The sequence below is a fragment of the Heptranchias perlo genome, chromosome 28, assembly GCF_035084215.1.
Source record: "Heptranchias perlo isolate sHepPer1 chromosome 28, sHepPer1.hap1, whole genome shotgun sequence".
Taxonomy (NCBI): domain Eukaryota; kingdom Metazoa; phylum Chordata; class Chondrichthyes; order Hexanchiformes; family Hexanchidae; genus Heptranchias; species Heptranchias perlo.
The window spans coordinates 2822669-2849003 of NC_090352.1; the positions used below are offsets into that span (position 1 = coordinate 2822669).

General features: G+C 41.7%; 1 protein-coding gene across 2 annotated transcripts in view; it reads left to right on the forward strand.

Annotated features, from left to right (window-relative positions):
• rabep1 (rabaptin, RAB GTPase binding effector protein 1) overlaps positions 1 to 26335 on the forward strand; it is a 124919-nt gene that overhangs the window by 78982 nt on the left and 19602 nt on the right. For both annotated transcript variants that reach the window (XM_068007915.1, XM_068007917.1), the window contains exons 11-14: positions 12066 to 12182; positions 18945 to 19043; positions 20013 to 20153; positions 21720 to 21909. In XM_068007915.1, the coding sequence (XP_067864016.1) occupies positions 12066 to 12182; positions 18945 to 19043; positions 20013 to 20153; positions 21720 to 21909 (547 nt within the window). The remainder of the gene's footprint in view (positions 1 to 12065; positions 12183 to 18944; positions 19044 to 20012; positions 20154 to 21719; positions 21910 to 26335) is intronic.

Consider the following 26335-nt stretch of genomic DNA (forward strand, 5'->3'; position numbering starts at 1 on the left):
AGTGCAGTAAATTTTCTGCTTTTCTGCTTCTCTGCTCCTGGCACGGATAGGGAATGTATATCATTCTGCATTGATTTTCCAACCATTTATTTTAAGGAGCAGAAAATTTACATTTAACCGCTTTAAGGGAGGGACATAAAGACAGGTGGGCGATGATTTGCAAAGTTTCCTGACTAAAGGTAGTTACTCAGACTGGCAAAAGGTGGGAAGTGGTGTTCCACAAGGATCGGTGCTGGGACCACTGTTGTTCACCATTCACATAAACGATTTGGACTGGAATCAAAAGTACAATTTCAAGATTTGCAGATGTCATCAAGTTGGAGGGTATAGTTAATACTGAGGAGGACTGCGACAAAATACAGGAAGACATTAATAAACTTGCAGAATGGGCGTGTAATTGGCAAATGAATTTCACTATAGATAAGTGTGAGGTATTACATTTTGATAGGAAGAATAAGGAGGCCGCATACTGCTTGGATAATGAGTCTAAACGGGGTAGAGGAGCAAAGAGGTCTGGGGGTTCAGATACACAAATCACCAAAAGTAGTGATGCAGGTTAATAAGGCCATAAAAAAACAAACCAGGAACTGGGGTTCATTTCTGGAGGGATAGAATTGAAAATCCGAAGTTACTTTAAACTTGCATAGAACCTAGGTTAGACCACACATGGAGTACTGTAAACAGTTCTGGTCTCCATATTATATAAAGGATATAGGGGCTATTAGGATATTATACTTTATAATAGATGCAAAATGATTTTTTTTTTTAAAAAAGGAAATGCAGTCATTTTATAGAGAAGGTGCAAAAAAGATTTACTAGGATGATACCAGAAGGGGGTGGGTGGGGGGGGTTATACCTATCAGGAAAGATTGAGCAGGCTGGGACTCTTTTCTCTAGAAAAGAGACCAAGGGGTGACCTGATAGAGGTCTTTAAGGTTATGAAAGGGTTTGATAGGGTAGACAGAGAGAAGATGTTTCCACTTGCGGGGGAGACCAGAACTAGGGACCATAAATATAAGATAGTTACTAATAAATCCAATAGGGAATTCAAGAGAAACATCTTAACTCAGAGTGGTTAGAATGTGGAACTTGCTACCACAAGAAGTAGTTGAGGCGACTAGCATAAGTGCATTTAAGAGGAAGCTAGATAAACACATGAGGGAGAAAGGAATAGAAGGATATGCTGATGGGGTTTGATGAAGTAGGGAGGGAGGAGGCTCGTGTGGAGCATAAACACCGGCATAGACCTATTGGGCCGAATGGCCTGTTTCACTGCCGTACATTCTATCCAAAGAACAATTAAACACTGTCCTGAGGAACAGACTACTATTTGTAAACTAACTCAGCTATTCTGTGTCTCACCCAAAACTTTGAGTCCTCAGACTGCTGGCTGCAGACTTGAAATTGATTGTAGACTGACCCTTGAACTACAAAGGAAGCCCAATATAAATCTGTAATTGCAACACACTGTCCACCTAGCTATCCATCATAGAGGTATCGGATACAGCTATCAATCAAGCCCACTACCCCAGTATGGGCCCGATTCTTTAATCTGTATCAATGTGATTTGGGACCACCCAAATGCAGTTGCCGTTTCCAGTAGATAGGAGTCTTTTCAAAACCTGACTAACGTTAACCGAAGTGTCACATTGAGTAAATTGAATTGAATGACACCTAAGCAGCAAAGTGTCACAAAGTGCTTATGAGGAGCAGTGTATCTCAAGTGTATGCTAAACTATGTAGATTATTTCCAACTAGCAGAAAATATCTAGCCATGACTGGTCTTAACTCTGAGTTAACGATTTTAACTCCTTATATGATTAATCTGGTCATAAAAATCCAAATCAAAAATTATAGAGATAAGGTACATTTTTGTCATAACTCTTATACTTTATAATAGATGCGAAATTTTTTTTAAAAAAAGAAATGCAGTCGTTTTATGTTTTTTTTTCTAACCTATACCCAGGATTTTGCAAGCAACTGCAGTTGCCAACTAATTGCCGAAGAGTTTACAAGCAGCTACAGTTACCCGGAATTGCATTATTTAAACCCAGTGCTCCATAGGAACGTTTAAAATGGTGGTTTTAAGTGGCGACATAGCAGATTCAACCATCTCCATTATCACAGCTAAACATTACAAATGTGAGCAACACCATGGGAGATCTGCTTGTAACTCCGAATTCTTCTTTCCATTTCTAAGCTTCCTGGTCTATTTCTGATATCAGACTTGGATCCCTTTCAAAAATGGGCATACGTTTCGTTAAGCTTTAATGGAAAGCTACACATTCATGTGTACAAGTGTGAAATCTGGAAATAGTGCCACGATAGCTGAGAGGGAGTCGTCATCACCAATAACCAATGTTAATTTAAGAATTAACTTCCCAACAAAATGAAAAACGGTGCCACCCCATAGGCTATAGATATTGCTGAACAATGCCAGCAGATAAATTAGTCTAGCCATAACTGTTAATCCACATGTAGGTGTGATTTTAAAAAAAAATCCCTTTTAGCTGTGTTGAATTCTTAACTTGTATTTTGTGTTGCTTTAACCCGTATACAAGGGCTTAACACTCGAGGCCACACAAAGCATTTTTCAACTGAAAAGCTATCAGACAACTTAGGTGTAAGAACTTTAAACATAAGTTTACTTATGGCACTGCTCTGACTCACCTCCTTTGCTAGCCAGCACAAAACTGGTGAGAGTTTCTACAACTAACACAATGGGCGGTCTAGGGTCTTAACTTTAAATTGACATGCAGTCAGAAATATATTTTGCCATTGTCAAAGGTTGGCTATTCATTCAGTATTGATAATTGGCTGTTTATGACATGCAGTCATTGACTGACTATCTTTTGTTTCAGCATAGCTGCATAAGTAAATTCATGCCAGCTTGACACAGGTTATAGCACTGGGCTACAGTCTCTCCTGGGGTAGTGTGTTTGATTGACAGCTGTGTCTGCGACCTTTGAGAAGAATACAGATTCAAAGATTGTCTGCGGTTCTATGACAGCTCGGTGCTCAAAGACCTACCGCAGAATTGCATTGGGCGTAATGTCAGTCAACAGACGCACAGTCTTGATCCTGCAGCAAACAGCTGTGTGGTTTTGAAGTTTTGTGCTGGCCAGCAGAGGAGCTCAGTCAGATCAGTGCTACAGGTAAACTTACTTTTAAAGACTATATGTTTAGAATGGAAGTTAGTGGCATATTTATTTTATGAATCGAGGGGGGTATAGAATCATAGAATGGTTACAGCACAGAAGGAGGCCATTCAGCCCATCGAGGCCGTGCTGGCTCTTTGTAAGAGCAATCGAGTTAGACCCATTTCCCCGCTCCTCTTTCCCCGTAGTCCTGCAAATCTTTTCCATTCAAGTATTTATCCAATTCCTTTTTGAAAGCCACGATTGAATCTGCTTCCACCACCCTTTCAGGCAGCGCATTCCAGATCATAACTACTCGCTGTGTAAAAAAGCTTTTCCTTAATCACCTTAAATCTGTGCCCTCTGGTTCTCGACCATTCCGCTAATGGGAACGGTTTCTTTTTATTTACTTTATTTAAACCCTTGAAGTTTTGTGCTAGCTAGCAGAGGAGCTCAGTCGGATCAGTGCTACAGGTAAAAGGTAGATGCATATTTCATATGTTAGTTTGCTGTTCATTCATCTGTTTCATGTAAATAAAACAATTGTTGGTTCTGCGCCTGAATCTCTGTCTGGTAGGAGTGCATATTCAGTCCACTTTTGAAGAGACAGGTATCAGATAGCAGCATGTAATGCATTCCATTGGCAAGTGAACAGAATACAGTTTCTCTGTTATGATCCCTGGGTTTCACTATCGTTACCTAGATATTGGGCAGAATAAGGTGTACTCCAGATCATAGGGGACACAGGGTCCACTTAAGGAAGTAACCAGTGAAGATGAAACTGAAGAAATATCTAGTGTACAAACCCAAAATGGTTGACATAAGATTTTACATAGGAACAGGAGTAGGCCATTCAGCCCCTTGAGCCAGTTCTGGCATTGAATCAGATCGTGGCCCATCTGTACCTCTACTCCATTTTCCACCTTTTGATCCACATCCCTTGATACCCTTACAAACAAATATCTATTAGATAATTTAAGATATCTAATCTTACATTAAATATACAAATACATCATAGGTGTTAATATTTGTCAAGCTCAAAATGTATGCTACCTCAATGAATATCAGGCAACCAAAGCCACTCAGCAACATTAGACACGATATATCTTGAAAATCTTAATTGGCCCAGCACCCACAGCCTTTTGGGGGAGAGATCCAGATTTCCACCACATTTTGTGTGCAAAAAATGCTTCCTGATTTCAATCCTAAATGACTGAGCTCTAATTTTAACATTATGCCCCCTTGTTCTGAATTCCCCCACCAGAGGTAATAGTTTCTCTGTATGTGTGTATATTGTCTATATTGTGTATATGGACTTTAAAAAGGCATTTGATAAACTACCACATAATAGACTTGTTAGCAAAATTAAAGCCCATGGGATTGAAGGGTCAGTGGCAGCGTGGATACAAAATTGGCTGACAAAGCAGAGTGTAGTGGTGAAGAGTTGTTTTTCAGACTGGAGGGAAGTATACAGTGGTGTTCCCCAGGGGTCAGTATTAGGACCACTGATCTTTTAGATGTATATTAATGACCTGCATTTGGGTATAGAGGATATAATTTAAAAGTTTGGAAATGTAGTAAACAATGTGGAGGATATTAACAGACTTCAGCAGGACATGGACAGACTAGTGAAATGGGCAGACTTAAAGCAGAGAAGTGTGAAGTGATATATTTTGGTAGGAAGAATGAGGAGAAGCAATATAAACTAAATGGTACAATTTTGAAGGGAGTGCAGGCACAGAATGTCCTGTGGGTCTATATACACAAATCTTTGAAGGTGGCAGGACAAGTTGAGAAGACTGTTTTTAAAAAAAGCATATGGGATCCTGGGCTTTATTAATAGAGGCATAGAGTACAAAAGCAAGGAATTTATGCTAAACCTTTATAAATCACTGGTTAGGCCTCAGCTGGAGTATTGTGTTCAATTCTGGGCACAACACTTTAGGAAGGATGTCAAGGCCTTAGAGAGGGTGCAGAAGAGATTTACTAGAATGGTACCAGGTATGAGGGATTTTAGGTATGTGGAGAGATTGGAGAAACTGGGGATGTTCTCAGAACAGAGAAGATTGAGGGGAGATTTGATAGAGGTGTTCAAAGTCATGAAGGGTTTTGATAGAGTAAATAAGGAGAAACTGTTTCTAGTGGCAAAAGCGTCAGTAACCAGAGGACACAGATTTAAAGTAATTGGCAAAAGAGCCAGAGGCAACATGAGGAAACATTTTTTTACACAGCGAGTTGTAATGATCTGCCTGAAAGGGTGGTGGAAACAGATTCAATAGTAGCTTTCAAAAGGGAATTGGATAAATACTTGAAGGAAAAAATTTACAGGGCTATGGGGAAAGAGCATGGGAACGGGTCCAAGTGGATATCTCTTTCAAAGAGCAGGCACAGGCAAGATGAGCCGAATGGCCTCCTGTGCTGTACCAGCATCCTTGAGATAAAGGCCAACATTCCATTATCCTCCTTGATTACTTTTTGTACCTGTGCATTATCTTTTAGTGATTTGTGTACCTGGACATCCAAATCCCATTGCTCCTCCACTGTTCCTAGTCTGTCGCCATTTAGAAAATATTCCAAATAGTGTTTCTTGGATCCAAAATGAATGATCTCACGTTTCCCCCACATTGAACTCAATCTGCCACAGTTTTGCCCACTCAAAAAAATTGTCTGTCCCTTTGCAACTTCCTGCTAACATCTACACAACTTACTATGCCTCCTAACTTGGTGTCATCTGCAAACTTGGAAATACCACTCTCTCTTTCATTGAATTCATTGATCTATATGGTAAAAAGCTGAGGCCCCGGTACAGATCCATGTGGAGCATCACTTGTCACATCCTGCCAATCAGAGAACTCTCCCTTTAACCCTTCTCTCTGCCTCCCAGAATCATAGCATGTTACAGCACAGAAGGAGGCCATTCAGCCCATCAAGCCTGTGCCAGCTCTTTGAAAGAGCTATCCAATTAGTCCCATTCCCCTGTTCTTTCCCCACAGCCCTGCAAATGTTATCCCTTCAAGTATTTTTCCAATTTCCTTTTGAAATTTACTATTGAATCTGCTTCCACCACCCTTTCAGACAGCGCATTCCAGATCACTACAATTGGCTGCATAAAAAAAGTTTCCTCTTGTCACCTCTAGCTCTGCCGATCACCTTAATTCTGTGTCCTCTGGCTACCGACTCTTCTGCCACTGGAAATAGTTTCATAGAATCATAGGATCTTACAGCACAGAAGGAGGCCATTCGGCCCATTGTGCTTGTGCTGGCTCTTTGTAAGCTGTCCAATTCTGTCCCACATCCCAGCAAGTTAGTCCTCTTCAAGTACATGTCCAATAGCCTTTTGAAAGCCCCTATGCAATCTGCTTCCACCACAATTTCAAGCAGTGCGCTCCAGATCATAACCGCCTTCTGTGTGAAAAAAATTCTCATTTCCCCTCTAGTTCTTTTGCCAATTATTTTAAATCTGTGACCTCTGGTTACCGACCGACTTGCCAGAGGAAACCGTTCCTCCTTATTCTATCAAAGTTCCTCATAATTTTGAATACCTCTATTAGGTCTCCCCTTAACCTTCTCTGCTCTAAGGAGAACAATCCCAGCTTCTCCAATCTCTCCACATAACTGAAGTCTCTCATCCTGGTAAACCACCTCTGTAATCCCTCTAAGGCCTTGACATCCTTCCTAGAGTGTGGAGCCCAGAATTGGGCACAATACTCCAGTTGGGGCCTAACCAGTGTTTTATAAAGTTTAGCATTACTTCCTTGCTTTTGTATTCCATGCCTCTGTTTATAATGCCTTTGATCCCGTATGTTTTTTTTTAAACAGCCTTCTCAACTTGTCTTGCCATCTTCAAAGATTTGTGTATGTAGGTCTCCCTGTTCCTGCATCCCCTTTAAAATTGTACCATTTAGCTTGTATTGTCTCTTCTCAGCCTACCGAAATGTATCACTTTACACTTCTGTGTTAAATTTCATCTGCCATGTGTCTGCCCATTTCACCAGTCTGCCTATGTCCTCCTGAAGCCTGTTACTATCCTCCTCATTGTTTACTACATTTCCGAGTTTTGTGTCATCTGCAAACTTTGAAATTATATCTTATCTACCCAAGTCCAGGTCATTAATATATACCAAAAAGAGCAGTGGTCCTAATACTGACCCCTGGGGAACACCACTGTATACTCCCCTCCAGTCTGAAAAACAACCGTTCACCACTATTCTCTGCTTTCTGGCCCTTAGCCAATTTCATATCCACACTGCCACTTTCCCTTCAACCCCATGGGCTTCAATTTTGCTAACAAGTCTATTATGTGGTACTTTATCAAAGGCCTTTTGAAAGTCCATATACACATTAACTGCACTACCCTCATCAACCTCACTGTGTAAAAAATGTTTCCTCATGTTGTCTTTGGTTCTTTTGCCAATTACCTTAAATCTGTGTCCTCTGGTTGCCAACTCTTCTGCCACTGGAAACAGTTTCATAGAATCATAGGATCTTACAGCACAGAAGGAGGCCATTTGGCCCGTTGTGCCTTGGCCAGCGAGTTACTTCATCAAAGTACTCAATCAAGTCAGTCAAACACGATTTGCCTTTAAAAATCCATGCTGGCTTTCATTTATTAACCCATACTTTTCCAAATGCCAATTAATTTTGTCCCGGATTATATTGTCTCAAAGCTTCCCCACCACCAACGTTAGACCAACTGGCCTGTAATTGCTGGATTTATTCCTCTCCCCTTTTTAGAACATGGGTGTAACATTTGCTATGCTCCAGGCCTCTAGTGAGCATTCGAAGATTGTGGCCGGAGCCTCCGCAATTTCCACCCTTACTTCCCTCAGTAACTTAGGATGCATCCCATCCGGACCAGGTGACTTTTCTACTTTGACTACTGCCAATCTTTTAAGTACCTCCTCTATTTTTATCCTATCCAATATCTCTACTACCTCCTCCTTTACTGCAACATTGGCAGCATCCTCTTGTTTCGTGAAGACAAATGCAAAATACTCACTTAGTATCTGCCTGCACAAGAAGATTTTTTTTTTGTCCTTATTTGGCCCCACCCTTCCTTTGACTACCCTTTTACTATTTATATGTTTTATAAAAGACTTTTGGGTTCCCTTTTATGTTAGCCGCTAATCTATTTTCATACTCTCTTTGCTCCACTTATTTCCTTTTTAATTTCTCCTCTATACTTTCTGTTTCAGCCTGGTTCTCTACTGTTTTATGAAGCTGACATTTGTCATAGCCTTCTTTGTGTCTTCATTCTGATCTCTATATCTTTATTCATCCAAGGAGCTCTAGCTTTGGATGCCCTTCTTTTCCCCATCATGGGAATGTGTCGAGTCTCTACCTGAACTATCTGCTCTTTGAAGGTCTCCCATTGCTCATTACTGTTTTACCTGCCAATCTTTGATTCCAATCCACCTGGGCCAGGTCCCTTTTCAACTCACTGAAATTAGCCCTCCTCCAGTTGAGTATTTTTACGCCTGAATGTTCATGTCTTTTTCCATAACTATTCTAAACCTGATAGTATGGTCACAGTTTCACAACTGCTCCCCCACTGGAACCTGCTCCACTTGCCCCACTTCATTCCCCAGAGCTAGTTCCACCACTGCTTCCTTCCTCATTGGGCTGGACGCATACTGATCAAGAAAGTTCTCTTGTACACATTTCAGGAATCCTCTCCCTCTTTGCCCTTTACATTGTTATTATCCCAGTCTACATTGGGATAATTGAAGTGCCCAATTATCACTACTCTATAGTCCTTGCATCTTTCTGCAATTTGTCTGCAAATTTACTCCTCCACCTCCATCCCAATATTTGGTGGCCTATAGTATACACCCAGTAGTGTAATAACTCCTCTATTGTTCCTTAATTCTAACCAAATAGATTCTGTCTTTAACCCCTCAAGGACATCATCCCTTTCCAGTGCCATAATAGTTTCTTTGACCAATACTGCCACCCTCCCCCCTCTTTTTCTTCCCGAATACCTTGTAGCCAGGAATATTAAATACCCAATGCTCCCCATCTTTGAGCCAGGTCTCCTTGTTATTGCCACGATATCATAGTCCCATGTGGCTACTTTGCCTGCAGCTCACCAACCTTAGTTACTGCGCTTCGTGCATTTATGCACATGCACTCTTCCCATCTTAGACTGCCTCGCATTTACCCCCTGTCTGATCTCTTCTATTTCTGAACAATTTTTTACTCTAATGCTGTTTGCCTCTTCCCAATCCTCTGTGCACCTTGTTTCTCCTTTCCAGTGCTTCGTCCTGGTACTCCTCCCCATGCCAAATTAGTTTAACTCCTTCCCAACCAATTACCAACCCATGTCACAAGGTTACCTTCAATTATTTGCACTTCTATTTTTGCTAATAATCTAGTGTTTAACCTTACAAAATGCCTTCTGAAAGTCCAAATTGACAACTTCCAGACACTTCCCTGTCCACCATGTTAGTGACCTCCTCAAAGTGCAAATTTAAAGTTTTGTTTACATTAAGTACCAAAAGTTTGTTGTTTCCCTAAACAGTGGTGGTGCTGCTCAATAAGGTTAGTTTATCGTATCTTTTAAAAATTCTAAGGGTGACTAATGAAAGGAGGAGAAAGAACACCTTGAAGTTGAACATAAACAGAAGACTGACTAATGCACCCACTGTGATACCTCAGACATGGTGCTGTACTGAATGTGTGCAGTTATCTGACTCCAACTGCATTAATAATATGTGGTCGTGTTTTGCCCTCAGGTGAACTTGTATGAAATTTAACTCCATAAGCTGCACCACTGCTAGCAAGTCTGGCTACTGCTGCATTGGTATCCATTAATGAAGCTTGTCCTTACTTCAGTGACCAGGATGTTCTCTTGATGCATAAAGTATTTGTATGTTTGACTGACGTGGTAGAAGAAATGGCTGATACAGAGCTGAAGGAATGTGTGTTGAGAAGAGTTTTTTTTTAATGATGTACAAACCTTTTTCTCAAGATTTTAATGGCAATTTTGAGAGGTCCATCATGTTCTGTAAACATAATGGGCCGGAGTTTACTGAAAAAAGTAATGTTATTAATGTGCAAAACTTGTGGCGAGGAAGAGATACCCCGTGAATTGCCACAAGTTGCTGGCTGATTTGCAGCACTCCGCCGTTAGATTCGCGAAAACGGCTTTTCACCCTAAACTTCCCCGTGAGTTTCATGAAGTTGCTGCATTTGCCCATTAATTACCCATTAAACTCGCCACAATCAGTTAAGTCTAGTAATTAATAGCGAAGTACCCTTATAACGTGATAATTGTTAATAACTGCCAATCTCTTGCCCAGAAAGTGAACAATTTAAAGTGTGGAGTCTCATTCCTTTAGGCTGTGAATTGTTGGAGATTTTAAAAATGTCAAATTTTGAAATTTAAAAAGAAATCTTACTTTTCCTTTCTGTCTTTTTTTTCTCTGTCTTAATCCAATCTTTCTTTTCCTCTCATTATTTCTCTTTCTGTACCTGATTTGACATTGAATTCACCCCCTTTAATTCATCCTCCTTCTCAGTCCTTCCTCTGTTTATTTCTCAATCCTTAAATCTCATTGTTTGAAGAGATCCACTGTTTGTCCCGTCGTTCACCAAGGTCCCCGATGCCCTGTTTCACACACTATACTGTTATCAGCTCTCACTACCAGCAACTTTGTGGGAAAAAATATTTGACTGAAGGGTGCAGGAAAAAGTCTGTCTAACCAGGCATGCCGAGCATTGCTCCGTTGCAGCAAATTTTGGCCCATTGTTATGGGATAAATGTGGGTAAGAAGACACTGTTTTGTATCTGCGAAGAGAAATTCAAACTTATGATGTATTAGCCCAGAGCTGGATTGTGAACAGGTCCTTATAGAAATAATAGAGGTGGAGATAAGGCACTGGAGCAAGACAGAGGAATATAGGCAGATGTTAGAATGGATTTCAGCCTAATGTCACAGAAATGCAGTAAAAAGTGTATTGGTGCAAAAGTGCAACTTTTAAACAAAATCTCTACAAATGTAAATCACACTAAGGTTTTTAGATCATTAACTCTATATGAAGATGTACCGGATACCCCACATTTTGCAGTAAATGTAAACTGTGCCAAGAAATGTACAAGTTTACGATAAGTTTCTAACGGTTCTAATCTTTACAGCATCCTGTTGCTTGATACTTATAGGTACTAAAGCCTGTGCCAGTGAGATCCTTGTGCTTTGCTGTGGGTGTTTGTGAGCTCCCTGAGGTTTGAGTGTTATGTTTGTCTCCATTCCTTCCTCTAGCTGACTGCGAAGCAACCGTACTAATACTAAATTTTTTTTTAAGTGAGAAAAAGCACATGGACATGTCATACTGGTACAGCCATGTGATAAGTCATTGTAAATCCTGTCTGAGAAATAAGGGCACAAGTTATCACCTCTAATTATACAGCATTTGGTGATTTTTTTTTCAGAATAAATATGGTTTGTTGACTATATTATAATCCAAACATATACTGCACAATGCATGCAAGATATTTATAAAATAAAATAGAATTCTTTTAAAGCTCTTGGTAAACATGCAGTCAGAGTTGAGCTGGCAAAGCTTTATATTCATTTGAAGCAAAAAATGCTTGTCCTTACTTCTCTGAAGAACATAACAAGTCAGTAGCATCTGTGGAGTGAAGTTAATGTTTTGAGTGAGGACTTTTTTCTGCTCTGTATATCTTGCTCTGTATTTCACTTTATCTTTCTCACTTTGCATTGGTCACTTAGTGTCTCTCTCTCTCGCACACTTGTTCTCGCACTCTCAATATCAAGTATTTGTATTCACTTAGATCAACGACCTCCCCTTGTTTCCCCACGAGACACGTGTATATAAAAAAAAATTGAAAGCTCATGTCTCGTGCTGGAAGTGGTTCTACATATTGGACTCTTTCTGATGCTGTGTCTATCTGCTTAATAACTGCAGGTAAAGAAGCTACAGGTGATGCTACGACAGGCCAATGAACAGCTGGAAAGAGCAATGAAGGAGAAACAGGAGCTGGAGGATTATGTCAAGCAGAGCTCTGATGACACCAGTAACCAGGTACCTGGGGCAGGCACAGCATTTCTAATACTTGTAATTAGATACAGGTACACCTTGTGACTTGCTGATAAACTCCCACTATGTAAACAGAGCTTTATTTTGAGTTTGGTTTTTGCTGCATTGAAGCAGTGTAATTGAGCACAACCTAGTTAGATATTTGGATCATCAGCTCTTCTGCAAATATCCAACTACTCTGGTGAAAGAAACAAGTGGCAACAAGAAATATTGCAGGATGTCACTAACTTCCATTTTTGAGCTGTGTAAAGTGGCTCTTTTACACACACATCCATGCACCAGGGTCCTGACATTTCACTTGTTTTGCTGGTCTCTACCCGTATACTTTTAGATTTGGTCGGCAGTCTAAATACTTCAAAAAATGCACCGAAGTGATTGCAGACCATATAACAAAATCTGCTTATATTTATCCTTCTTGCTTCACTGCAGAGTAGTCATGAAGTGGAGGAAGCTACCAGCTTTTAAATCATACTTCCCTATAAAACCTATGTATGCTTGTCAATATATTCAAATGGTTTTGTTTCTAGTATCTTAATGAAACTGATTTATCAAGAGCAAGATGCACATAAATCCCAGTGTGTTTACTAGATCAATTTTATAAGATTGATGGGTTTTACAATTAGCCTGATTCAATAAACTCAAAAATTAGAGAAAACTAAACAACAGCTGCATTCATATAACGCCTTTAATGTAGTAAAATGTCTCACCGGAGTGTTATCAGACAAAATTTGACACCGAGCCACATCAGGAGCTGTTAGGACAGGTTGGTCAAAGAGGTAGGTTTTAAGCTGTGGTGTACAGGAGAAGAGAGAGGTAGAGAGGCGGAGGTTTAAGGGGGGAATTCCAGAGCTTAGGGCCTAGATGGCTGAAGGCTCAACTGCCAATGGTGGAGCGATGAAAACTGGGGATGTGCAAGAGGCCAGAATTGGAGGAACACAGTGTTCTTGGAGGGTGGTAGGGCTGGAGGAGGTTACGGAGATAAGGAGGAGCGAGGCCATGGAGGGATTTGAACATAAGGCTGACAATTTCAAATTCGAGGCATTGCTGAACCGAGAGCTAATGTAGGGAGCATAGGGGTGAAGGGTGAACGGGACTTGATGCAAGTTAGGAAACAATTAAAACAAAAGAAGGGAAAAGCGTGGGCCAAACAAATTAAGAAAGACTGGTAGCAGTTAATGAGAGCCTGTCTCAGAATCAGCACAACTTTAACTGTCAGACGCATTTGGGTGAGAAGTGTTGGAACTAACCAGCTCTTTGGTTTGTAAGTTACTGAAACACAAAGCTTCTGGGGCAGATGGAAAATGTGTTACATCTCGATCTGTATTGCTTTACCTTTATCGGGTGTGCTAGTGATTTATGTTGCTGGACTAGTAATCCAGAGAACGTGAGTTCAAATCCCAGTTTGGAAATTTGAATTCAGTTTTTTAAAAAAAAAATTCTGGTATCAGTAAAAGTGACCATGAAGCTGTCGGATTGTTGTGGAAAAAAAACCCAACTGATTTACTAATGTCCGATAGGGAAGGAAACCAGCCGTTCTTTCCTGGTCTGGACTACATGTAACTTCAGTCCCACACTAACGTGGTTGACTCTTAACTGCCCTCTGAAGTAGCCTAGCAAATCGCTCAGTTGTATCAAACAAGCTGCAGAGAAAAAGGGCCACCACCATGACCATTAGGGAAGGGCAATAAATGCCAGCCTTGCCAGCGATGCCCACAGCCTGAGACTGAATAAAGTAAAAACCTAATGGCCAAAATAAATTTCTGGATTTTTGGAAATCCTTGCAACAGGTTTTGTTTACAGTTTATGCAACGGGTCTCCTGTGCTTTAATGAAATGATATCGAACTCCATAACTGGAGACTGACTGGCCAAGACATTGATTTATGCTGAACTTCAGTAGGCAAGTCCCACTGAGTTTTATTTATGTGAGGCATTTTTATTATATTTCATCAATTGAAATAAGTTCTTTGTTGAGCGAAAGCAAATTGATGCCATTACTTTGTTGCTATAATTTTGATATGATTCAGTGCTGACTGGAAGAGTGTCTACATTTCATCTGGTCTTCACTTTGGTGTTGTGGGGGTGGTGGGGGGCAGCGGGCAAGCAGTTATTGCTGCTCCAAATGATGAAAGATTTCCTTTGTGTTCAAGGTCTAACTCTTTTTAAAGAGTGGGTTTGTAATTTTGTTGGACTTAGCACACGAAGGATCTTCATCCAGTTTAGCGGCACAGGGAAACTTTCAGGGAAAGTTAAGGAATGGGAACCAGAACCTCGGAGAGGAGCAGGCTGGTGGGAGCGCGGATCAGTAAAAAGTAAGGGAGCATAGGAACAGGAGGAGGCCATTCATCCCCTCGAGCCTGTTCCGCCATTCAACTAAATCATGGCTGATCTGCACCTCAACTCCATTTACCCTCCCTTGCTCCATATCCCTTGATAACCTAACCTAATAAAAAGCTATCCATCTCTGTCTTGAATATTTCAATTGACCCCCAGCATCCACAGCCTTTTGGGGAGAGTTCCAGATTTCCACTACCCTTTGTATGAAAAAGTTTCTTTCTGATTTCACTCCTGAATGACCTGGCTCTAACTTTAAGATTATGCCCCCTTGTTCTGGATTTCCCCCACCAGAGGAAATAGTTTCTCTATCTACCCTATAGAATCCCTTGATCATTTTAAATACCTCGATTAGATCACCCCTCAGCCTTCTAAACTCAAGGGAATACAAATTATGTTTATGCAACCTATCCTCATAATTTAACCCTTTAAGCCCCAGTATCATTCTGGTGAATGTGTGCTATACCCCCTCTAATGCCAATATATCCTTCTTGAGGTTCGATGCCCAAAATTGAGCACAGTACTCTAGATGGGGTCTGACCAGAGCTCTGTACAACAATAAGCATAACTTCCTCCCCTTTGTACTCCAGTCCCCTTGAGATAAAGGCCAACATTCCATTAGCGATTTTGATTACTTTTTGTATCTGTGTACTAGCTTTTAGTGATTTGTGTACCTGGACACCCAAATTCCTTTGCTTGTCCACAGTTCCTAGTCTCTCGCCATTTAGAAAATATTCTGATTTGTTTTTCTCAGATCCAAAGTGGATGACCTCACGCTGTCTCACATTGAACGGCATCTGCCTCATTTTTTCCCCACTCAATCTGTCTATGTCCTGTTGTAACTTCCTGCTCCCATCTACACAACTTACCGTGCCTCCTAAGAGAGGGATCAGAAACAGCCAGGAGGAAAATAATAGCCAGAAGGTGTGAATTGCTGTATTAATCACATGACTTTCTCCTCCTATGAATCAGGTAGTGAAAGTGCTTATAAGCTGGCAATAAAAGTCATGGTGTGAATACACATGTATGATTGGAATGGAGATGCTGCTCCTGGAAACAAACTTATTTCCATAAATGAACCATGCATGATAATTCATGAATGCCTATTTCAAACTTTGCCCCTCTCCTTGTTAAATGTTTTGTTTGTGGTAAGTATTTTGCATAGGGTTTTGATCCCAGTGATTTTATTGAGGACTGCATGGTACTGAGTAACCATGACCTGGTTACCATGGTTCCATGTGGTAGTTGGAATTGGAATGCACTCGAATAATTTTGCTTCTGATCGAAGAGTTCGTGGTTTTAACTGGCATTGAATCCTGCTCCTGCAATCAATCAGATTGCTGCTTTACATTAACATAGTATCCAACTCGTTATTTTGGGGTTTTCCTTATTTTTTATTCTATCTCCACATACAATGCATGATTCAATGACCAGAGGGTGTGGCACTCTCCGGGCCCTGCAAATGCCACTTGTAACTACAAGGAAGCTTCCGAACTGGCTGCAGTGTCTTTTACATCCCTATCCTGTAGTGCTGGGTTTCCATTCACAGGCTCGTCCTAACAATACAGCTGAGATTGGGAGTTTGTGTAGGGAACTGCAGGTACATATTGCCCAAGGCAGTGACTGGTGTTTTTTCATTTTTTTTCCTCATCAATTTCTTCCCCTCCCTTTCTCTCCAGAAAGCGTGGGTTCCTTCCTGGGATTTGGTTCCAGAGGCACCGGCTGTTCCTGATATCTAGCTCATTATTCATGATAGAAGCTCAGCATTGAGTGTTGGCAAGCTATTTAACCATGGGGGGCATGGCATCCTAGCCCAATCCTTTCCTTTTTCCAGCAGAGGGTCATCACATGGTGATCAGGAGCAGGAACTCTGGGCAATTGATATTCCCATCACTTAACACAGGGACACCGAAGCCAACTGTAGTGCTCCTAATGAGCTAACTTCCACAGATGAGAGATTGCACCTGGAACCTTGTTGTCAGCCTTGACTCAGTGGTAGTGCTCTCGCCTCTTGAGTCAGAAGGTTGAGGGTTCAGGTCCCATTGCAAATAACCTAGGCTGACACTCCAGTGCAGTACTGAGGGAGTGCAGCGTTGTCGGAGGTGCTTTCTTTCAGATGAGACTTTAAACCAAAGTCCTATGTGCCCCCTTGGGTGGATGTAACAGATCTGAAAAAGAGTAGTGGAGTCCTCCCGGCGTCCTGGCCAGCATTTCTCTTTCAACCAACATCGCCAACAACAGTTGAATTGGTTATTTATCACATTGCTGTTTGTGGGATCTTGCTGTGTTTCCTACATTACAACATTGTGCCTATGTTTCAAAAGTAATTCATTGGCTGTAAAGCGCTTTGGGACATCCTGAGGTTGTGAAAGGCACTTTATAAATGTAAATTCTTTCATTCATTGGATAAACTCACTGAATCATCAGGGGAGCCTTACTAATACCTATTTATATAAAAAAAAGTATTCAATTTTTAAAAATTCGTTCATGGGATGTGGGCGTCGCTGGTAAGGCCAGCATTTATTGCCCATCTCTAATTGTCCTGGAGAAGGTGGTGATGAGTCACCACCTTGAACCGCTGCAGTCCGTGTGGTGAAGCTTCTCCCACAGTGCTGTTAGGTAGGGAATTCCAGGAATTTGACCCAGCGACGATGAAGGAACGGCGATATATTTCCAAATCGGAATGGTGTGTGACTTGAGGGGAACGTACAGGTGGTGGTGTTCCCATGCGCCTACTACCCTTGTCCTTCTAGGTGGTAGAGGTCGCAGGTTTGGGAGGTGCTGTCAAAGAATCCGTGGCGAGTTGCTGCAGTGCATCCTGTGGATGGTACACACTGCAGCCACGGTGTGCCAGTGGTGAAGGGAGTGAATGTTTAGGGTGGTGGATGGGGTGCCAATCAAGCGGGCTGCTTCATCCTGGATGGTGTCGAGCTTCTTGAGTGTTGTTGGAGCTGCACTCATCCAGGCAAGTGGAGAGTATTCTATCACACTCCTGACTTGTGCCTTGTAGATGGTGGAAAGGCTTTGGGGAGTCAGGAGGTGAGTCACTCGCCACAAATCCCACTGGTATAATCTGTACCTGAGCAATAACATCCAGCACTGCTTCCATTCTAAACCTAGACCAGTGATTTTCAATTTCTTCCTCTGTTGACACACTCCCGGGGACTCCCTGTGCTAAACTCTGAAATGCTACATCAGCTACCCAAAGGAAAACAGTGCTATCATTGCAGAAAACATGTTTTGCTAGTTTACAGCATCAGAAATGATCTGCCAGTAAACCAGAAAATTCAGAAACCTAACGACGAATGGAGAGCAACCCGATGACCTCAGAACGCAGAAAAGTGTGAAGCGATACATTTTGGTAGGAAGCACGAGGAGAGGCAATATAAACTAAAAGGTACAACTCTTTTTTTAAAAAAAAGAGTGCAGGAACAATGAGATCTGGGGGTATATGTGCACAAATTGTTGTAGGTGGTGGGACAGGTTGAGAAAGCGGTCATTAAAGCATACATGATCCTGGGCTTTATAAATAGAGGCATAGAGTACAAAAGCCAGGAGATTAAGAAGAACCTTTTTAAAACGCTGGTTCGGCCACAACTGGAGTGTTGTGTCCAGTTCTGGGCACTGCACTTTAGGAAAGATGTGCAGGCCTTAGAGAGGATGCAGAAGAGAATTAATAGAATGATTCCAGGGATGAGGGACTTCAGTTATGTGGATAGACTGGAGAAGCTGGGGTTGTTCTCCTTGGAGCAGAGAAGGTTGAGAGGAGATTTGATGGAGGTATTCAAAATCATGAAGGGTCTGGACAGAGTAGAAAGAGAGAAACTGTTCCCATTGGCGGAAGAGTCAAGAACCAGGTTTAAGGTGATTGGCAAAAGAACCAAAGGCGACATGAGGAAAAACATTTTTACACAGCGAGTGGTTATGATCTGGAATGCACTGCCTGAGGGGGTGGTGGAGGCAGATTCAATTGTGGCTTTCAAAAAGGTATTGGTTAAGTACTTGAAGGGGAAAAAATTGCAGGGCTATGGGAATAGGGTAGGGGAGTGGGACTAGCTGGATTGCTCTTGCAGAGAGCCGGCACGGACTCAACAAGCCCAAAGGCCTTCTTTACTGCTGTTACCATTCTATGATTCTATAATTTCATAGACTCCATAGTGTCCAGGGACCCCTTACAACCCTGCACAGCATTAATCTATACATCTATTTGTGGAAATAGAACTCCACATTTACAGGGCATTTTGTAAATGAGTTGTACATTTCATTAAATGCAATACATTAAGAATATCTCTAAATAAAAAGTCTGACGTATTTTAAACTGAAACAACCCATGATTTGAGGTAGTAATTGATGGCCTGTTTTATTGCAGTGTATTCCTTGCTCTTGCCTCATCCCTTGTGTTTTTATTCTTCCAGGTGGCTAAACTGATGCAGCGAGCGCAAGAGGCTGAGAGCTTGCTCACCGACATGCAGCAGCTGTTTTCCCAAGCCAAGCGAAGCACCCAGGAACAAATGGTATGTCGCACCAGGTCAAGGGGCAAAATCGTATGTTTTGGCAATGGAGCACTGAATTACACATTCGAAGAATATTGGTCCTGACACTGGGAATTAACAGTTCTCAAATACAGATTGAGTAGTGTCTCTGATATAGTTTATAGTTCTGCAAATTAGCTGCAAAGGCACTTCTATTCTAACCTAATGATTTATAGCTAGTGGAGATGGAAGGGCTTTACCAAACTGAAATCATTCTATATTGCGCTAACTTCAGCACAAAGAGTTACTTCAGCACAGTGCAGTGAGCTGGAAAAAATGGTGTCCAAAGAGTCATGATTTTTTTTCCCAAATTAAATAGTCATATTCTGACATTTAATAAAATCGCCTGTGATGTAGCATTGCCAATTTTCTATAGTTGGGATAAATTTTTGTTCACAATCCTGACAGTTTGGGACTTTCAGCCTCTTACTAGCTCAGTGACACAGCCTGTATGTTTATTTGTTTCACCCTTTGTTCTGAGTTGCAGCTTTACATCAGGCTTCTTATTTATCTTAATCTGCTACTTAAAATATAGGTTGAATGTATAATTGTCCAATACTGGGTACCACGGTCATCAAATATTCAGCAACTTCACTTTATGACGGCCCTGGCTGGGAATCTGTGAATGTTTTTGAAGAGGGCTTTTTGTGCACCTATTTCACCTCTTGCTATGCAAACAACCTGTCTGAGATTTACGTGTAACTTTCTTTCACGTCCTGTCAGCTGAGGAATGGGGAGGGGGGGGTGGAGTGGTAGCCCAAAAGGAAAGGGGAAAAGAACAAGGGGAAAAAAATTGGGAGTTGGGGACTTTTAGACAGATTAAACAAATTTGATTCTATTTCTTGAGTTGACTTCTTAAGAGGTTTTAATGTGCAAAAAAAGCACTGTAAAAGCTGGTAATCAATGGCTGCTTGTATTTGTTTTGTCCGTGCATTGTCTTCTCTCCTAAAGGCGGTGCTGATACAGTCACGGGAGCAAGTATCTAAGGAGCTGATGAGGTTGCAGAAGGAAAATGAGAGTCTTCAGGGGAAGCATAGTCTACACTCATCTATTCTTCAGGGAGAGAACTTTATTCCACCAGAGACTGTGGAGGTGAATAAATCTTCAAATCACAAAATTCAGTCCATTGACTTTCTTTTGATATTTGTGAAAGTGAGATTTTGCACTTGTACAGAAGTGGGAGTGGTTCTGGTTTAAAAGGAATGCTGGGCTCCCTCCTGTTTCCCCAAACCCAAATTGTAGAAAATTTATTCCAGCTACCGTATCACTCTATGTACTGTCAACTCCGGTCTCCTGGAGCTTGTGCTGTTTAATCAAGTGCTGTAGTCAGGGTAGATTTGTGGTCACTATCTTGACAGTTTGAGGCTTTCAGGAGCTTACCATCTCATTGATGGAGCCTGTAAGTTAATTTCAGGAGCTAAAACCCAAATGCAATGCACGATGCTCAGTCAAACGTACATCATCTGGATGAAAATTCTTCATCACTGCTTACCATTCTGAAGTTCTTCAAGGGAGGTATGGGGGCGCGGGCCAGGTGATGGGGGTTAGCTTTAACATCTTGTCCAATATTGTGGTCCAAGCGCCTGAGAATTCTAAGGAAGTTCCCGTTTTATCTGCTGTTGGCTCAAGACTTCGGGGGTTCTGTCGTCACTGGTAGCTTGTAAAACTAGTGAAAATTGGTGCAGCAAATTGCACTGCTTTAGTGTGTAAATGAACTGGAGGCGAGCGGCCTCTTGCCCTAACCCTAACCCTAACCTAACCCATTTGGTCAGCTACCAAAACATTACTGACTGCTCACCAGGATGACTCTGCAATAGCTACTGGCCCAGACAGTCCCTTGTTGGAATTCCCTTTCTCCCAACTCTCAAATGTTTAAGCTGGAGTGCAGTGTTCCTTACATTGCTCAACCTGTGGCATTTGTTGCTTCTGTCCTCCCTCTTCCAAATTAAAAAGGGAAAATGACCCCATGCACCATTCTGAGAGGCATCTTAGCTGCTCCTAAAGTTCTGCCAATGATGCTGTTGAGTAAGTAGCAAGGAACTGCATGAAAATGCATCTGGATGACTTGCTCTTGTGTTTTTTTTAGAATGTTGCTCTCTTTGAGGAGAAATATAGAACGATACAGCACAGAAGGAGGCCATTCGGCCCATTGTGCCTAAACCAGCTTTTTGAAAGAACTATTCAATTAGTCCCATAATCCTGCAATATTTTCCTTTTCAAGTATTTATCCAATTCCCTTTTGACAGTTGTTGAATCTGCTTCCACTGCCCTTTCAGGCAGTGCATTCCAGATCATTAAAAACTCGCTGCATAAAACAAATTCTCATCTCCCCTCTGGTTCTTTTGCCAATTATTTTGAGGGGAATGCCTTGCTGTTACCTCCCCAAATTGCATTACAGTACGAACATTGGGGGAAATGGATGCCGCAGTGGTTTGGTTTTCTCCAGGTTTCCAGGATCGGATATGCTGCTGTGGAGAGGCACCAGGTGAAGACAAGCACGTAAAGGAGTGCTCGTCACGTGACAATGGTGGCCACCCTGAGTGGGTGAAGACTGGCCGCACGTCAGCTGACTGCTTTCTCAGCCGTGCGCTCTTTGCTGATGGGTGGGCTGTGCCAATGTGTGATGCACTGCTTTAATGGTGTTTGCCATTGATTCAGGAACTGCATGAGCTAGTGCGGAAGTATCGTGAGGATATCATCAGTGTACGAACGACAGCTGATCACCTAGAGGAGAAACTAAAGGCAGAAATCCTTTTCCTGAAGGAGCAGATTCAGGCAGAACAGTATCTGAAGGAAAACATTGAAGAAACGCTACAGCTAGAAATAGATAATTGCAAAGAGGAGATTGGTAAGTGAGAAGAAAGAAAATGTGCCGTGTATCACTAACGAAAATAGTAAATCTTTGCAATGTCTATTATCAGGGTGGATCCATATTTTGCAGACGGATCTTTTATGTAAATTGTAATCTAAATCCAGCAATGAATATATTTGATTTGTGGGTTTGTCAAGTGCTTAATTTTAAAACCCTTAGATAAATGCTGATGTATAAACATTATTTAGATTTATTTTAAATTGTTCTATTAAAACTATTTTGGGGGAAATTAAGCATGAATCTTTGATCTGCACTTCTCACTGTAAAATTAATACCTGTTGACATTACAACCTTCAGATCATTGCCCTCTTTGTTTTTTTTTATATATATATATATATAATGTAAAGTGTATGTTTACTTTGACTGATGGGAATAGGCACCGATACTAAGTGGTTCTTAGGCAGTCCCCTTTTATGCTCAATTACCAGGAACAGATTTTCAAAGGTGCATGACTCCAGTTTGATTTTAGGATTTCAGTTTGACTCATTGAGTTAATGAGAGTCCAGAATCTTGTGCTGCAGGTGATCAGGTTTAATCTGTTGCTGAGTGATGGTTTTTCTCAAGGTGTGTGTTGAAGTGATGTAACATCACCACACCATGCGATAAATCAGGTGATGGAGCGACGGTTTTGCTGACTCAACCCGTGCCCTCTTAACACATAATCCATTGCTATAGAATCAGAGCCAAGGTGGTAGGTTACATTCATGTGGTGTTGCAAAGTAGAAGTTCTGTCTGCAGTTAGCAGCACTGGTCAACAGGGGCAAGAAGTAAATGACCCAGTCTGAATTTGCCTCTTACAATTTCTTTGCACACTTGGGTCCAGGATATTGAAACCATGATAGTCTTATACTGGATTAGACCCCTCTTTAAAATAACAATGCAATATTTGTGCTATTCTGTAGATAGAGCAGAGAAGCCAATTTGCCGTGTTTGAAACGGAGACTGAGCATTTCAATAAATTAAAGGTGTCTGAATTTTCTTGCAGTTTCTCTGCACTTCAAGTTGGCATGTCTGATAAAAGGTAACTTTTAAACGGCAGGAGTACTCTATGACCAGAAGTTGTTGCACTCCGATATCTCATTAATTGGTCATGGTACTGGAGGCCACCATTCAAAACAAAGTTGGAGAGTTGGAAGTATTATTGACTATTGAGGGATATAATATCACTGAGAGGTGGCTTAGATTTTGATAGGCCTGGGAAGTTACTATTCCTGGTTATAATATTTTCAGGTAAGGTAGAGAGGGGGGAAAAGGGGGTTGGGATGGATGTTAATAAACGGTTCCATCACAGCACTAGAATATAAAAGCTGCTTTAGGAAGTTGTATTAAGAGCAGCAATCATACTGGTTGATTTTAACAATCTCAAAATAGATTGGGAGAAAAATGCATCCAGGACTGTTTGCCTAATCTCTCTTTCTAGTTCAATAAGGAAAGAAGCTTGACTTAGCTCTGGGAAATGAAGTGGGGCAAATAATTGAAGAGAGATGGGGAACAACTGCAACCACACTGTAGACATGTTCAGTGTAAGTACAGAAGGGGATAATGAAAAGTCAAAGGGAGTTGGACTGGAAAAAAAAAGTTGAGATGAGAAGGGATATGGCCCAAATTAACTAGGCAAAAAAGTTAGCAGACAGGTCAACTCATCAGCAGTGGGAACCTTCAAATATTAGATGGTTAGAGTACAAAATAGATATATTCCTTCAGGACAAAAAATGGGGTGCATAAAAGGATAGAGTTCCCTGGATAAATGGAGAATAAAACTAAAATGAGACTTAAAAAGGAGACATCTGACAAAACCAGGGCTTACAATACTTAGTAAACTGAACAATTTAGAAAATATAGTGGAGATGTGAAAAGGGAGATCAGAAGGACTGAAAGGGAATATGAAAAAAGACTAGCAGATAATCGAAAAGGAAATATTAAAGACTTCTTTGAGGATATGAAATATTTGGATTGGATTTTACAAATGATGGGAGTGAAAATATAGGTGTACCAGAGTGGGGTGAGGAACAGTAGAAAAGGAATTTGTTCTGGAAAAGTTAATAAAACTCAAGGTGGATAAATCACCAGACTCTGACGACGCACACTCTAGGCTCTTGAAGGAATTAAGAGGAGATAGCAAAGGCTCAACCCATTTTTTTCAATCCTCCTTGGGATATACAAAATGTAACACTTTTCTGTTCAAGAAGGCAGTGAATGATAAACCAGGTAACTGTAGACTAGTTAATCATGGGCAAACTCTTAAAATCCAAATTTGAAATCAAAGGGAATAGTTAGAAATATCTGAGATAATAAAGAATTGTCAGCTTGGATTTATTGAAGGCAAATTAATTTGACAATTATTTTTTGAAAAAGTGGCTGATTAGATATACAATAGGAATGGAGTAGATGTATATATAGAATTTTGGTAGCTGTTCGATAAGGGTCTCGCAGGAGGCTTGTTACAAGATTTAGGCATACAGTACAAGATGAAGTGCAGCACTATGGATAGAAAGCTGGTAATAGACAGGAAACTTAGATTTTAGGGTTAATGGGTACTGCTTAGATCTGAGCAGGTTTAGAAGTGGTGTAGCCCAGGGGGTCAGTGCTTGGGTCTGCTTTCTTATATAATATAATCTCCCATGATGTTGCTCGAGGTAAATCGGGTGAAGCGCTGTTTTGTAAGGGCAGGAGCATTGTAATACAGAATGTAGTATTCTGCTGGTTAGGTGAAACTGTGTAGCACAAGGGGTGAAGAAATGGAGCAAGAGGGGCTGGGAGGCGAGTGGGATTGGGGAAGCATTTTTTTTCAATGTAATGGGAGCGTGGCAGAGGAGGTCCGAGGAGGGGAGCGGGGCCAGGAGAAAGGCAGGGATGGAAGGGCATGAAGTGGGATTGGCGATTATATGGGACTGGAAAACATCTGGCCAGAGAGAAATTGAATCTGGGGACAGTGTTTACAAATGTAAATGGAAAGGAATTCTAAAAGTGTGGGCTAAAGGGTCACAGTTCTGAGCAGCATTCTTGAAAATGTTAACAGTAACAAAAAAGCAGGCCAGAGCTAATGGGAGATGGGGGGGTGCAGCTAATGGGAGGGAGGGGGACAGGAACGGGGCGGGAGGGGGCGGGGTAGGGGGACAGGAACGGGGCGGGGTAGGGGACAGGGAGGGGGCGGGGTAGGGGGACAGGAACGGGGCGGGAGGGGGCGGGGTAGGGGGACAGGAACGGTGCGGGAGGGGGAGGGGTAGGGGGACCGGGGCGGGAGGGGGACAGGGGCGCGGGGGAGGGGAATCGTGTTTTAAAATATAATGGGAGTACAAATGTTGGTAAAGGAAAATTCCAGTGATTGATCTTCATAAATATCAATGGCAGCCGAAATCCGAGCCAACAGCAGTGGGGCCAGACTGCAAGTGGATGGGAGAAGGGGGCTGGAGGCAGGAGAATTCCTGGCAGAGGCAAACAAAGCCAAGACCCAGGCTGGGAGTGAGCTGCATCTTTGATAGGAAAGGTCGGAAAAGTGGGCCTGAGGAATAGGAGGAGGGTGGTTGCAGATAGAGCGAGGAGGGAAGTGGGATGAAGGTGTGAGTGCTACACCCGCTCACATTCATCTTTTTAAAAAAAAAAAACCCGCGCAAAGCTTCAGGTCGGGGGAAGGTGGGAGTCCAAGCGGGGATCCGCAGGCCAGAGAATAATTTCCCGGCTCTCTCTGGCCCCCACCCCGCATATCTCTCTCTCTCTTCCCCCTGACCCCCCCCCCCCTCTCTCTCTCTCTCTCGCCATCCCCTCTCCCATTGTCAAGAGGCTGTGCACTTCCTTGAGAGAGAATTCTGAAGCTCTTACCTGGGGTGTCCTCACACAGCTCCGCCTGGCCGCCTGATGAGTCAAGATGGCAAGAAACCAGGCAGAGAGAAGTGGGGGCAATAAGTGAAATACTGTTGTGACCTGTAGAGGTGAGGGGTTCTATTGTCTTTAGTCAAATGTACACAGGTTCTGCAGCTGAAAATCCAGTGGAATGTTACTGATAAAGAGCTTATAATAAAGATAAGACTGTGTTCTACAGGTTTTGATATTAAACAAGAGCCTCATAAAAAAAGCTGATGTGATTTTTTTTAATTACTTAAATTTCTATGTTGTTATTTTGTGTTGTGTTTTCGTTTCTAATTTCTTTCCTGTATCTGTTCCCTTATTGTTGACTCTCTCGACTCCCAGACATCTTAGAAGGTATGAAGCCTGTGAATGCTGTCTTTCACTTCATCTGTCAGCTGACTTCACCTCCTGGCTCACTAACCGGAGTTAACAGATCGTGATACTGTGTGTAAAATCCATGACGATCACACTGCTGTTGTCTTCATTATAAAGCATAATGCTCGAACACTTAAAGATGGATTAAAAGGCCAGAAGGAAGCTTGTTTGGACATTAAAT